The sequence below is a fragment of the Maniola hyperantus genome, chromosome 1, assembly GCF_902806685.2.
Source record: "Maniola hyperantus chromosome 1, iAphHyp1.2, whole genome shotgun sequence".
NCBI lineage: Eukaryota > Metazoa > Arthropoda > Insecta > Lepidoptera > Nymphalidae > Maniola > Maniola hyperantus.
The window spans coordinates 5,735,350-5,750,330 of NC_048536.1; the positions used below are offsets into that span (position 1 = coordinate 5,735,350).

The window sequence follows — 14,981 nt, forward strand, 5'->3', positions numbered from 1 at the left end:
ACGACTCCATTCAATAAAAGATGACAAAAAATTAATTCGCTGGTCGCGTAGTATTTTTGTGATGACGCACTGAAGTTTTGAAAATATTAGGGTCAATGTGGTTTAGGCCAGTCTCGCTGCTAACGGAGATCAAGCTACTCTCAGGTTCCGTTTTGTCTAACAAATGTGGTGCCAGTAGAAGGAATAATTGCTGAAACAAAACTTAATATTCATCTTATGTTAGTTAATTACAGATAGGTACCAATTTAGGGGTGAGTCGGATGTATCTTACAAGTTTTATTATTCATTCATTCAAAGTCGCATCGCCAAACGATTTAGAGACCGGTACGTGCGATGCGTAAAAACTGATTAGGCAGAGGCGTATTAAACTGCCTTGTCCATTTCAGGTTAGGTCTTCCAACGCCAGACTGATCTGTACTTACCATCGCAGCCATAACTTGTCGAATATAAGGATTTTATCACAATAACTTTAGATAGCTACCTCAGCCCAGGGTATAAGGGGCAAGTTCGCAAAAGCGGCCTGCCAGCCTGGCAAGCCGAAGTGAACTAGAGCCATCCTGAAGTAATGAGTGAAGGAGTCAGCGAGCCAGCCCCATGCGCCCTCCCTCGTTGCCAACCATACCGACCAGGACCCGCCGGTATATATTAAGCAAACCTTAAAAGCGAACAAAATTTTATACCTACATATTCACCGCTTTGTCTGTCTATAAAATCTGTAGACTAAAAATAAGTCGATGAGCAAAAGACTATTGAAGCCGCAGACATTGGAATATTTTTAATGCGACAGATTTCAATCGAAGTCCTACTATCTGATTTTTGACGATCGAAGCGCGCTCAGGCACCGCAGACTGCGGCTCTGCCGTCTGCGTCGAAAGTTAACTAATTAATAACGCTTGGGATCGTACATCAATCCGTGCGTAAGATAAGTATGGTATCGAGTAGCCTTCCGTTTAGATTTAATCTAGGGATAGAAGGGATAGGTATATGTGCTAAATAACATTAGTAAGGTGCTATCCTAGTGGGTTAAGACGTCGGCCTTCTATTCGGGTTAACTTAACCTTTACTTAATTTCTTGGACTTCGGAGTTTTTTAGACTGCACATTTTAAGCAATTAAAATATATCACTTGCTTTAACAGTAAAGGAAAACATCGTGAAGAAACCTGCATGCCTGAGAGTTCTCCATAATGATCTCAAAGGTGTGTAAAGTCAGCCAATTCGCACTGGGCCGATGTGGCGGACCATGACTTAAATCCTTCTCATTCTGAGAGGCGACCCGTGCTCAGGGCCGGTGATAGGTTGATCATGATGGAACAAAATTGGATACTAATTCCCACCTTTCCAATATTACGGCAGTTGTCTAACTCGAAGACTTTGCTTTTAGTATTCAAAACAGGGCGCGGTCCAGCATTCTGGCGCGTCATTGAGAAGTCTAGGAGATCCTTCAGCGCAGAGGACAAGCACAAATCATTTAGGGTGTTTACTCGAATTGATCCAACTGGTAAAATTTCATCAGCTGTAATATTAAAGGAATAACCTGATTATTAGATACCTAATAGATATTTAATTCCTCTAAGAATACCTTTCAGACTAAAGACGATCTTTCTGGCACGGCACGGTTGTGAACGCTCCGAATTGTGGTTTAATAAATGGGAGGTCCTTGGTTGATTTTCCAGCACAGTTAATTTGGGGATTTATTATTTCTTATTGTCTGAGGTCTGGTGGTGGGTGCAGCGAGTTACCACCGTGCCACCAAGCATTCTATTTCAATACTTTCTATAGAAATCGATTAGGTAAAGGTACCCACTTACATACCAGCTGTACCTATTTACTTAATTTTGATAAGGTTAGTATCCTGTCTGATTGTACCTACCCACGTATGTATCGTGTCTTAAGTAGGTATAAGTTAAATATCAATTTAAAAAAGAACGGTCTATCCGCTGGGAGATACCTAACTAGGTAGGTACCTACTTAATGGGCAGAAACAAGATCCAAAGGCTTTGTAAAGAAAGTATCTTACGAGATTTTTTTTAATTCATTAGGTACTTAGTTATAAGCAAACGCTTGACCACAATCGCACCTCATGGAAAGTGATTCGAGGCCTAAGATGGGACGCGTTACTATTAGATACTTAATGGGTAGGAATTAAACCCAAGATTTCATTCTTCAAACACAACAAAATCTTGTCCTACTCTTATTTGGTAAATAAATACGAAAACGTCATAACTTTCCTGAATATTTATAATGCCATGTCAGCTGAAAGCCATCTGTGGACGCATAGAAGTTTCGCAAATCATCGGGCAGTGCTGCAGAATGCTTTTGCTCCCAGTTGGAAAGTGCGACTCTATCGCATGGTGCACGACGCTCCACTACGACGTTCGATATTCTGGGATCAGACTCTTAAAAAATACTCATATTTTATTATTGGGTTTGTTTCTTTGTTTTTCATGTACCTATATCTACCTATCTTCAGTACCTACCCGGCAAGAAAAATTCTACATCAACCTTTAGAAAGAGATAACGGTTTCGTAGAGTGTTGCCTCTGTCGTTGAGCTCGAGACCGACAAAACGTCACACTGTATGAGTGACAGAGACAACGCTCTACAAAGCCGAAAGCTCATTCCAAAGGTCTAATAATATTGTAAGGTATTGTAATATGATTTGAGATTTTTTCTATTTTAGGATAGGTACTATTCTTTTGAAAATAGCAGAAAAATTAGTTCATTAAAATGTGTTCACGAAAAAATAATTTACTAAATCACAATTCACATATCTAGATGGTGCAGTCCGTCATTAACTTGCAGTGTTCTAGGTACATAAAAGTGTTAGGTATACCTTGTACGAATGTACGGAACCTTTCGTGTTCGAGTTCGACTCGCACTTGATCAGTTTTACCGGTTATTATTATTAATAGCATCTTACTTTTGGTAAATGTAAATCCCTTCTATATTTCCAAAATCTAGTTTTTTTTAATTCAAAATATTACAATTAAACTTAAAGTTAGCCTTATCTAATTAGGTAATAGGTACTATACAAATCATGGTGCCAAGAATACTGGCTGCATTTCCGCGCTAGACAGCAGACACATCCTACCATCCTACTCTATGAGCCAGACTACAGCCGACAGGTAGGGTAGGGCACGGGTAGGGTATGAAGAAATCCAGAGTCAGTGACAAAAAAAATTAACCATAGACCCTGGCTAGATGTCAATATGTGTCATTGTGAGATATTGTTATGGCCGTAGTGTTAAGTTGTTAGCATTGTGGATTGTGAGCGTTGCCAGAATGTTACTTTTGTAACATTTTACGTTACTTTTGACCCTCTCATGTTACCTCCGTGTTACACGACTCAAAATGTTACTTTACGTTACTTTTAGGACTTTATAAAAAAATATTCAATTTTTTTCCAGAAACCAAAATATAATTTAATATAATAAATAAATTGTAAAATGGAACGCATTCAAGAAGTTTTTGCTCGTCGTGTTGGCGCACTTGTTTTGTTGGACTGACGCATGACTGACGGAAAAACGTAGTGATTATATTCTCTTTGACTGCCTAAAAAAGCATAAAATCACTTACGTGTTAGGTTTTTAATGGAAGTGTATGGGTTTTAAGGTAATGGTGGTTGGCTTTACTAATCAGCCGCAGGAATTCTAAATTACTGAGGCTGGAGATGCAGTTGATATCCCTTTCTTATATAGGTACCTTCCTTATTAGTAGGTACCTACACATTTGGTCGTAAATATGTCCCAAAATTTTGCGTCGCTTCGCTCGCGCTTTGTTCGTATTAGTGATGCCCGCCCAGAACTTTGTCCGCATTTATTTAGGTTTCAAAAGTCCCGCAGGAACCTTTTTGATTTACGGGATAAAAAGTGTAAGCATGTTTCCGGGATGCAAGCTTTATAAAAGATAGACCGTGAAAAGGTAAGGTAATAATGTAGATAGACAGACACGCTTATCGCATTCATATATTAATAGGTAGGTTACAGTACGGTACCACCTACAGATTTATTCGTAAATATATCAAAAATGTTACTTTTCACGTGAAAATGTTACTTTTTGAGCTGTCTCATGTTACATTTGACTATCTTCTGGCTGGCAACACTTTGTGGCAACCAAACATAGACAACAAGAAGCAACAAATTGTCAATTGTCAAAATTGACAACATGCGACATCTTTTATTTCTGGTCGGTGATGCGACATGGAATAGCATTGGAGTAGCGATTCGTATTTGATTTTTTCGATTTTTTATCAATAACAAAGCTGCTTCATTTTATTGAAAATATTAAATAAATGCTAAATAAGATAAAAAGTTTCACAAACGTGCAATGATAAAATTAACCTACAATTAAGTCACCATTTTAAAGTACACGATATTAAATAAAATTACCCAACATGAACAAACATAATGCTGGTGTATGTGATATTAAAAAAGAATATATCATTTTGAAACAGGATACTTCACTCAATGTTGAAAATAACGACCTCAGTCATAAACGCAAACTCGGTGAAAACAATGATACCGACTCGAAGAAGGCACGAAATAATGAAAATAATGACCAATCCAACAAGTTCAAAATAAGAAAAGAGGGTCAAAATAAAGCAAGACCAAAAACATTCAAAGCAACAAAGAAAGTAACCATGCCCCAGTATTGTTAATGTAATTCTAAGATGAAATGAACCTTGCCAATTCGCTGACTGTAAATATATTCACAATCCTCTGGACTATTTAAGTCCAACAAGAAGATTTGATAAAGAGTGCTATTTGTTTAAATTAAGAGGGAGTGTCCAGAGGAATATCATGTCGTTTCGGTTCTAGTCACATAACAGAAGATGGCTACAACATGATAGATGAGGCAAAGGCTAAATTATGGAAGGAAGATACTAAAAATACTCTCCAACATGATCTTCAATTAAAGTTGCAAAAAAGAAAGTATGATTTTACTTTGGCTGAAAAACTGGTTAAATCTTTAGATACAAGAAATAAATCAGACAAAAAAAATATTGAAGTTGATTCAAATAATTTACAGACAAAAGACTCTGATGACTCCATTAAGATTGGTGCTATACTTGATGAAGATTTAATTAAATTATTACCAAGAGAAGAAAAATGATTGATTGGCATAATAAATTATATCTTAGTCCTCTTACCACAGTAGGGAATTTACCATTAGGAGAATTTGTAAAGAATATGGGCAGATATTACTTTGTGGTGAAATGGCTCTGTGTGAATCATTATTAAAAGGCTTCAAACAAGAATGGGCACTGGTTAAGAGACATGAGTCTGAAGATTTATTCGGGGCTCAAATATGTGGGAATAATGCCTATGCAATAACGAAAGTAGCACAGCTGCTTAAAGAAAATACTGAATTAGATTTTATCGATTTAAATCTTGGATGCCCAATTGATTTAATTTATAAGAAAGGTGGAGGCAGTGGAATGATGCATAGAATGCCTGCATTAGAAGTATCAGTTAGAAGTGCCTCCAAGTTGTTAAGTATACCATTCACAGTGAAAATTAGGACTGGAGTGTATCAAGATAAGAAAATTGCACATAACATCATTCCAAAAGTAGTGGATTGGGGAGCATCGCTTGTAACTCTTCATGGGAGATCAAGAGAAGCTAGATACACTAAGTTAGCCGACTGGGAGTATATTGAAACCTGTGCCAAAGCTGCTGCACCATGCCCGCTTTATGGCAATGGTGATATCCTCAGTTATGAGGACTACAAGTACAGAAGAGAAATAGCACCAACTGTTCAGGGAGTGATGATTGGCAGAGGTGCACTAATAAGCCTTGGATATTTACTGAAATTAAGGAACAGAAGTTGTGGGATATAAGTAGCAATGAAAGACTTGATAACATTAGAAAGTTTACAAACTTTGGTTAGAACACTGGGGCTCAGATACACAAGGGGTTGAAAACACTAGACGCTTTTACTTGAATGGTTATCTTTTTTTATACCGGTATATACCTGTTGGCTTGCTAGAGAGACCACCTCAAAAAATTAATGAGAGACCACCAACATATTTTGGACGAAAATGATTTAGAAACTTTAATGGCCTCTGGTAATTGTGCAGACTGGATTAAAATAAGTGAAATGTTACTGGGGTCCAGTCCTGATGGATTCCAATTCCTACCTAAACATAAGGCTAATTCTTATCAGTGATTGATATTGTTAATATCTATGATTATCTGTCATAATACTATTTGTATGTTATGAATAAAAATGTTTTTTTTTACCTAAATGTTTTGTTAAACCCAATGTAATGTTTCTCATAAAATGAATCTTCAGATACTAAATCTACGCAAAACTCATATTAATTTTTAAATATTAATCAAAAGATACTAGTAAAAAATTAAACACTATTAAATAACTTGTATTGATTGATATTATTGTCCTGGAAACTAATAAGCATTCCTTAGATGAATACTATCTCTATGAAGCATTCTTTCTCATCATAGACAGTAGAATATCTTCTATGGTTGCCATCATTCATAGCTGTGAAGTGTGTTCATAGCATACTAATGATACTACTATTTTGTGAACAAGGATTACATTATGTCTAAATCTATATGTATACTATTATATAAAGAGGTAATGTCCGTTAAGTTGTTTGTAGGGGGTAATCTTTGGAACTACTGGAACCGATTTTAAAAATTCTTTCACCAGTAGAAAGCGGGATCTTAAAAACCTAAATCTATGCGGGCGAAGCCGCGGGGATCAGCTAGTCTACAATAAACTCAACGTTTTGCTTTCAAATTTTATTCTATGAAATAAGATACATATATATCTATAAGTCAATAGTTTCTAAGGGTTACTTAAAAATACACAGTTTATGAAATAATGTACTCAATCGGAAAATAAATAGGTAGTGCGTAAAGCGCAGGCTACACTGAGAGCGTAGCGAAACGAAACTAAGTTCATTTCGCTTGCTTAACAAGGAACATTCTATAGAGCGCCCTCTGACTTTGCTTAGACTTAACAGAGCTATATCTCACATAAATCTGTCTCGTTTTAACTCAATCTTAAGTCTGAGCGAAGTCAAAGTGCGCTCTATTAGATCTCGGCCTTAGTTTCGTTTCGCTACGCTCCCAGTGTGACCTGCGCTTAAGAATGGGCAACCATAGTACGCGATATGTCGAGATGACAATCGGGATGGGGACTCCCCGCGCTAACCCGGTTCGGGATAGAGCGGGTGTGCGGAGCTCATACCCCGATTTTCATCTCGACTTGTCGCGAATAGTTCCCGGCAGTTAATAGTCGCGTCTGACCTACGATGTAAGGGCGTGATCGTGTTCCTCTTTAACGCGTCGCACGCCCCACTGACGTCTAAAAAATCTATTGCGACGCGCCTAGGGTTAACTTCAAGGATGACTATTTAGTTGGCGCGAACTGTTTTACTGAGACGGCTCGACGTGAGACAGGGCGCGGGTTTCGGAAGGTTGATACTTGTCGTTAAAATAAAATCAAGAAGTTTAATTTTTCAGTCGCTATCACCCACCCACACCCTACCTCACAAACATTTAGTATACAGTCCACTACCATTCCAAGTTCCAAGCAATCTACTATCCAGAATATTACAATTTTTTTATCTTAAACAGGTCTTACAAATAGGGTACTTGAAACCATACCTACGACTTATAAGCCCCAATTGGGGCTCAAAGGGCAGACTTTGGACAGAAGGGAACTTGCTTGTTGCAAGCAAGATCTTGCTGCTGGACTATTACTATTCATTTGTAGCTAAATAGTTCTACAGCAATGCATTGTTTAAATATAATGAGTTAATAAGCCCCATAAAAGACAATATTATTATAAATCAAAATAAACAGTTACATAGATAATTATACTGAATTATTTTATCTCTTGTAGAACTTATTTAAACACATTCTTGTATTATATACTATTTCAATCACTTCAAAGTATTTTTTTTATGTAAATTGGGTGGTATGGAAAAAAAATTCAAAGGGGTTTTGCCTAAAAAAAATCAATCTAGTGCCATCAAACGCATAATATATGGAATGAAAATAACTAGTTCCTTAATTTACATTGTTCTGTTACTGCACATTCTGTCAAGTTCACCTCCTTCTACGACGACGCGAATCTCCGTTGTATCCGTTTTCTGAAATAAGAAAAATACTAACGTCATTTTTGTTTTAATACACATTCAATATAACAGTATTATGTGAAACAATAGTAAAAAAAATTAGTGTTCTCGAAAAGCCATCCATAATCGCATAATAGGTGTCATACATATCTATAGTTGCAATATCATGGGTGGCATTTCTGGACAGGTATATGTTAGAGAGGTGAGTTTGCATTGGTTTGAATGTAACAAACCTCAATCTCATTCACCGTCGTTGGCGATTGCCCGGGCGGTCATTTCTGTACCCCATGGAGCCATTTGCCTGCGCACCACTGGAATATTGATCCATACCAGCTGCGAACGGTCGGCCAGGGCCCATGTTTTGATTACCATAATATTCAAGACCATTCATATTGCTTTCATTGTAATCTGCGTCAGGATTTCCTTGTTGTATTCTTTTATTATTATTCTTAGGCCCATAGGAACCAAAAGCCGTGAAGTTAGCTCCCTGTTGTCCACTAAACTCGCCAATATCGTGCGGAAGCATGCGCGGCAACAGGCTCCCATGGGGCACGTCGAGACCGCCAGGAACCAAGCCGCCGGGAGCCTGGCCCAGGCCGCCCAGTCCGCTCGAGCCGCCCGAGCCGTGAGACCCGAGACCACCGCTCGGAAGATCCGAGCTATAGTCGTCGTGGTCGCGTCCTCTTCCGCGGCGGCGCCGCCCGCCGCGCGAGCGCGAACCGCCTTGGCCCTCGTCGGAGCCGAGGCCTCCGCTGAAGCCCAGGCCGCCCGAGCCGAGGCCGGCCGAGCCCAGTCCGCCGCCGCTAGACCCGAGGCCTCCGTCAGCACCCAGCCCGCCGCTGCCGGAGCTCGAGCCGTACGAGCTCGAACTTCCGAGGCCACCAGAGCGACCTCCTCGTTTTCTGGAATCTGACTCCACGCCACTTTGTCCCAAACCACTCTGTCCATAATTGTAATTGTTTTGGAACCGTCCGGCGGCTTCAGCCGGAGGAGGAGGAGGCGGAGGCGGGGGCGGAGCGCCCCACGTCGACGCATCGAGCATGGGGCTCGGAGCGAAGTTAGGCATTATCACACCATACTGCTCGCCAGGAAAATAAGAAGGCATGACGAAGCTTTGGCCATTGGCTATAGGAGGAGGAATGCACATATTCATTTGGGGATTCAAGGCCATCAGAGGTGGAATGGCATTCGCCTGCTGTACTTGCTGCAAATTTGTATCGTTACTGATTTGGTTATTACTATTATTACTTTGATTGTTCTTCTGAGCGAAATCTTTATCATGAGTACGAATTTTATCATCGCGAGAAAGGTTCGGGGGGGCATCTCTACCGTTATGTCTGTCGAACTGTGCCGGGGGCAACTGAGGGCCGATGGGCGTGGGCAGGAGCGGTTTGGGCGTTGGCAGGAGCGCCTGGGGTGCAGGCTGAGGCGCAGTGTTAGAGGCGTCCTTCTGTGGGCTGCACTTGCCTGAGCGAGATCGGCTTCTTGAACGAGACCGTGAGCGTGAGCGACTTCGCGAGGATTTTGACGATCTGCTACGGGACGATCTGGAGGAACTGTGTCTGCGACGGCGGCGGTCGCGAGATCGAGAGCGCGTGCGCGAGCGCCGGCGTCGGTCTCGGTCTCGAGAGCGCGATCGTGACCTCGAACGACGTCCTCCTCTGCGATATCTGCCCCCGCGTCCGCGATGTCCTGCCACAAAAGATTTATAATATTTGTATCCTCATTAATGTTTGTCTCAAATAAATAATTATCGCTATAGAACTAATATAATAATCGTATCAATTAACTTACGTCTTCCACCACCTCCCCCACGTTCTGACAACTCTTGTAGTTTAGGATTGACAACTTGCTTGGCTTCTTTTAACACTGACACGAGATCACCAGCTTTAGCAGCGTTTGACGGGGTGAAGAATGTGTAAGCAGTTCCAGTTTTATTAGTACGCCCGGTTCTTCCGATTCGGTGAACATAATCTTCAGAGTTACTGGGATAGTCAAAATTAATGACAAATTTCACATCATCAACATCTGCAAAATAAGAGATAATGCATTAAAATAAAGTAATGAGCTAATATTGTATGAAATCTTAATGATATTCATGAGCATTTTGATTTGACTTACCTAATCCTCTTGCTGCAACATCTGTAGCTACAAGAATAGGGGCTTTGCCACTACGAAAATCTGAAAATTTTTCATCTTGTTAGTGTGCAGTTAAACTTTTATCAAGTGCAATTAGTTACCTGAGCTTTTTGTTATTCTTTTCATTGCTTCAATTAATTTCAAAAGTTTGTCTTCATTTAAAAAATATATAGTTATTAGTTATGCAAGGCTGCAAAGTTGTTATTTAGCACAAGTGCTTGAATTGAATACTGAGCAAGCGGTTGCCCCTAACATTGAACCACAAGCTTACTGAATGGTTCAAAAACAGAATCCTGCGAGTAGCAAGGAACTCATAAGCACGGGACGCTAATAATTTTGCAGCCATGCTAAACACAAAATTTTTCATCTCACTACAGCGAGGAAAATGCTAGCTTAGATTTAAGAAAAACAATTCAATTTTTTTTCAGAGATTCTGAATTACAGTACGCGGCAGAAAATATTGTACATCGACCATTAGAATTAGCAAAAGATAGCGATTTCGTAGTGTTGTCTCTGTTATTGACTGACAAAACATTGGTATGAGAGACAGAGATAGTGCTCCACAAAGCTGCAATCTCATTCTAAAGATCTATGTACAATATTTCTTGCCGGCTACAGTAGCACCAAGCAACTTAAAAAAAATTTCAATTGATTTGTTCTTGCTGTGTACAAGTACCAACAGGTCACTAATAATGCTTAACCATATTATTTATTTTTTAAATGTTTCAGTGTTTTTTTTAATAGAAACAAAGTTTGTTACACCTTCAGACAAAGCCATAGATCATGTTTGGATTTCGAAAGCTTTTTCCAGACTAGGAGGCATAATTAACTTTTCCATGCAGATTTAGAATGACTAGGGAAGCCTTTCCAATATAATGAGATGAAAAACTATTTTTGTTCATACTTCAGTACTTATTTTCTCAATAATTTATAAATACATATCAGTAATTTAGGAACCGGCAGGATTCGAACCTGCGTCTCCTAACGGATCGCGCCTGACGCTCTGACCGCTAAGCCACAGTTCGCTTGCTTTGCTACCAGTGATGGTGATATGTATGTTCACTCAGTACTGAAGCGACTGTTAATGCCGTCTAGTAGCGACACTTTGCAGTTATCGAAACTACTTGAAAAGCCCATATTACAATGCAGTTCTTTGAACGAGAAAAGACTTATTATTGCTTTTTTGCTATTTTTATGATAGGATTCCAGACGCAGATTCGAATCCTACCGGTTCCGCAATTTTTGATATGTATTTAAAAATAATTACGAAATTTCCTTGAAGTGTAGGTAAAAACACTATCATAAAAAAATATTTTCTCAATTCACACAACTCACACATTTATAGTACGCGACAGGTCGAAATGGCAATCGGGGTATGAGGTGGGGTAGGCCCCGCATACCCGCACGTCACCCGCGCTATCCCGCACCGGGTTAGCTCGGGGGCTCTGCGGGCGTGTGGGGCGTCCCCACCCCGATTGCCAACTCGATTTGTCGCATACTATAGATTGCATTGCCTTTACGCCATATTTAATGCCTTATAATTTTTTTGTAATCCGTCTGTCTGTGATTGTCTCGCGCGCTACCAATTCCATTCATAGGAAGATAATAATTAGTACTGTATTGTTCACTGATGGTACAATGCCAGAAAACTTCATGCAAGTGTCAACAACAATGTACAAAGTTTCAACTTGATCATATTGTGAACAATGCGCAAAAACGCAAATTCTATAATTATGTAGATTAATTCATTAATAGTAATTAATAATTGATAATGGTACCAAATGAAAGGAATAAGATCTTTTCAAGGTTATTTGAAAAATAAATCATATAAAGGATTGATTGTTTTCTAAGAGATCAGTGACCCTTGCATTTGATACAAGTGTGAAGGGGATAAACATTAATTCTGTGCAATCTACTTTATAAATAGTTCGATAGAAAGACGTCATCAGACATCAGTTGTTAATAATATCCTCCTTTTTTTCTTCACAATGGCTCTTAGTACTGCACATTTTCGCTTTCTATAATAGTAACTTACCACTGCCAAAGTTTAATAGTTTGGCATACCACACCAATAATACTCAAAGACAATTATATAAATAAATAAGCTTTTACTTTGTACTATATATAACTATTATCCACTTTTATGTGTGTATATTGTACGGTGTGAATTAGGAGAGGCACCAATTACTATGCTCATTTTATATGAACCAAATATAACATAATGAACAATTTATTAGATTTAAAACAACCAGCTATGGACAAAATATTTTGTATCTGTATAGGCTGCAATTTGATGGTTTTAAAAACTTACTAATTAATTTTCCATCAAATATTAACGTAGGTCAGGGCATTTGAAAATGAATTAAAAGAATGGGTCGTCCTCGAGCGCTCTCGGCACAAAGCGCGCGGGAGCCGCGAGCCCCCGCGGTCGCGCCTGCGCGAGAAGCGGCGCAGACTAGCCGCGTGGCTACGAGTCTTAGAGCCTAGCGCCCGCTGCGGGCGCAGCTGCGGCGCCGCGCGCTCAGCGACGCCCTGAGACGACGCCCTGAGCCGCCGCCGTCTGCCCGCAGCTCGCCTCGCCTGCACATGCAGACATGCGTCAGACACGGGCTGCGCGAGCTATGCCATCAGTCGACACCGCTTCTCGACTTGTTGCAACTCTCGTCATATCTTTTGTAACAAAATCTACATTTTTTTATTAGTTCAAACTTTAAGCAGTCATATTTTATAATATTAAAGGGACAATAGAAGGTACTGTCTAATAGAATAGTCTGGTAATTATATTTATGCAGTATTGATTGAAATAAAAAATAAAGCATTTATTTTAAACTGTTCAGCAGGCTCTCACCTTGCAACACCCAGTCACGTTCATTCTGTGACTTATCACCGTGAATGCACACTGCCGGCCACCTGTCAAACACATTTAGTGAATTATTATATTTACAATAATGAACTTATTTTAAAGGAATGTTTTGCTCAATGTCTGACTAACCCATCTCTTTTCATTTTTCGAGTTATGTCATCCACTCTACGTTTTGTCTCAATAAAGATTATGGTTTTATTTTCCTTTTCAGCCATGATTTCTTTAAGTAGAGTACTCAACTTTGTTTCTTTCTCATATTCCATACAAACATCTATAATTTGCAGAATGTTGTGATTAGCAGCCAATTGCAACGAGCCCACGTTTATCTGCAAATAGTCCTTTAAGAACTCTGAAGCTAAAGTCTGTACTTCTCTTGGCCAAGTAGCTGACCACATGAGGGTTTGCCTATCCGGTCTGATTTGTTCTATGATTTTTCTAATTTGAGGTTCAAATCCCATATCCAACATTCTGTCTGCCTCATCTAATACCAAATAGGTACATCTTTTGAGATTTGTTCGGTTACTTTCTAAAAAGTCCAGTAAGCGGCCAGGAGTTGCTATAACAATCTCCACTCCGTTATCCAAATCTCTGGCTTGCGGCCCTTTAGGTGCTCCTCCGAATAAACATGTGTTATGAATTTTAGATGTGTTCGCAAACTTGTCACAGACTTCTTGGATTTGCTGAGCGAGTTCTCTCGTAGGGGCCAGCACTAAGGCTATTGGTCCATCACCTCGGCTGGATTTGGGCTGGTTATTGATGTGTACAATAGCTGGTAGAATATATGAAAGAGTTTTTCCAGACCCAGTAGAAGCGATGCCAACCATATCGTGACCACTCAATGCAATGGGCCAACCCTGAGCTTGAATCGGAGTGGGCTTAGAAAACCCCATCTTATCAATCTCATCCATCACATAGTCAGGAAACCCAGCTTCTTCGAACGTCAATGTCGGTTTTGGTATATTACGACCCTTTAATGTGATATCAGTTTCGCTTCTCCAAGCTTCCACTTCTGATTCAGTCCTACTTTCAACATCTGGATGGGGTACATAGAAGTCCTTTTTGAATGGTTTCAGTCTACTCAAGTCCCACTTAGGCTTGCGTAAATTAGCACCAGGATTGTTGCGGCGTCCGCTGCCGCCGCCGCCACCGCCATAGCCGCCGCCGCCGCCGCCGCCTCCGCCAGAGCCGAGACCGTAACGAGGGCTGCGACTACGACTTCTACTCCTACTCCTACTCCGACTACGACGCCGGTCCCGACTGCGATCCCTGAAACCGGATAAAATACATTACAATTCAATATTAAAAAATAAAAATCTGAGTCAGCCTCTCAACCTTTCTTTGTATAAAATTATTTACCTTCCCCGTCCCATGTCGGTAACTTAAGTTCACAATTTCTTTTGTTTTCACTTTAAATCATATATTTATGAAAAAACAGAAGTATTTTACTGATTTTATTAAGGAAATTCATACACAAAAGTTTATCCACATGAACGAAAAACAAAATGGCCGCGGAGAACCGCGCATCGAGCGAAGTACAGAGCGAAGCGAAACGGAAAAATCAACAGATTATATACAGATCACACAGATACAGTACGTTGTCAGCCTTATGAAATCAACCCGTAACTGTACATCCCAATTTCTACTGTCTCAAAGCCGGTCCACACTCCATAGAGTAAACAGACATTGAACTATAAGTTGCCTCAGACTAACTATTAAGTAGACCCGACACAGGCGTATACCCGAAAGGGACAAAACAACAAAAGAAATAATACTTACGTATGAAAGGTTATGTTTTATAATTTGCGTTCGCTACAACCTTTACACAGCAATGCACCATAAATGGCTTCTACACACCTTCAATTCTAAATTTTA

At 39.8% G+C, this 14,981-nt stretch overlaps 3 protein-coding genes across 4 annotated transcripts; 1 reads left to right on the forward strand and 2 right to left on the reverse strand.

Annotated features, from left to right (window-relative positions):
* Positions 1 to 2: 2 nt before the first annotated feature.
* On the reverse strand, positions 3 to 6,374 carry LOC117983142 (tubulin polyglutamylase complex subunit 2). Its single transcript, XM_034969623.2, has 5 exons — positions 6,243 to 6,374; positions 2,230 to 2,397; positions 1,336 to 1,514; positions 482 to 655; positions 3 to 190 (listed from the first exon to the last, which is right to left on the reverse strand). Exons 1-5 carry the CDS (start codon positions 6,277 to 6,279, stop codon positions 32 to 34), a joined length of 717 nt encoding a protein of 238 aa, XP_034825514.1. The 5' UTR covers positions 6,280 to 6,374; the 3' UTR covers positions 3 to 31.
* Positions 4,173 to 6,241, forward strand: Dus3 (Dihydrouridine synthase 3). Its single transcript, XM_034969603.2, is given in 8 exon segments — positions 4,173 to 4,635; positions 4,637 to 4,780; positions 4,782 to 5,107; positions 5,110 to 5,166; positions 5,169 to 5,786; positions 5,789 to 5,884; positions 5,887 to 6,038; positions 6,040 to 6,241. Coding segments are annotated over 8 exon segments (1,764 nt in total). The 5' UTR covers positions 4,173 to 4,393; the 3' UTR covers positions 6,169 to 6,241.
* Positions 6,375 to 6,755: 381 nt separating the features above from the next.
* LOC117983091 (uncharacterized) lies at positions 6,756 to 14,630 on the reverse strand. Of its 2 annotated transcripts, none has more exons than XM_034969557.2 (7): positions 14,466 to 14,630; positions 13,239 to 14,375; positions 13,095 to 13,156; positions 10,229 to 10,288; positions 9,902 to 10,135; positions 8,341 to 9,799; positions 6,756 to 8,122 (listed from the first exon to the last, which is right to left on the reverse strand). In XM_034969557.2, exons 1-6 carry the CDS (start codon positions 14,477 to 14,479, stop codon positions 8,352 to 8,354), a joined length of 2,955 nt encoding a protein of 984 aa, XP_034825448.1. In that variant the 5' UTR covers positions 14,480 to 14,630; the 3' UTR covers positions 6,756 to 8,122; positions 8,341 to 8,351. The 2 variants fall into 2 exon arrangements, with proteins under 2 accessions (XP_034825448.1, XP_034825464.1); XM_034969573.2 differs by having other exon boundaries at positions 9,575 to 9,799; positions 14,466 to 14,629.
* Between the last annotated feature and the right edge of the window lie 351 nt (positions 14,631 to 14,981).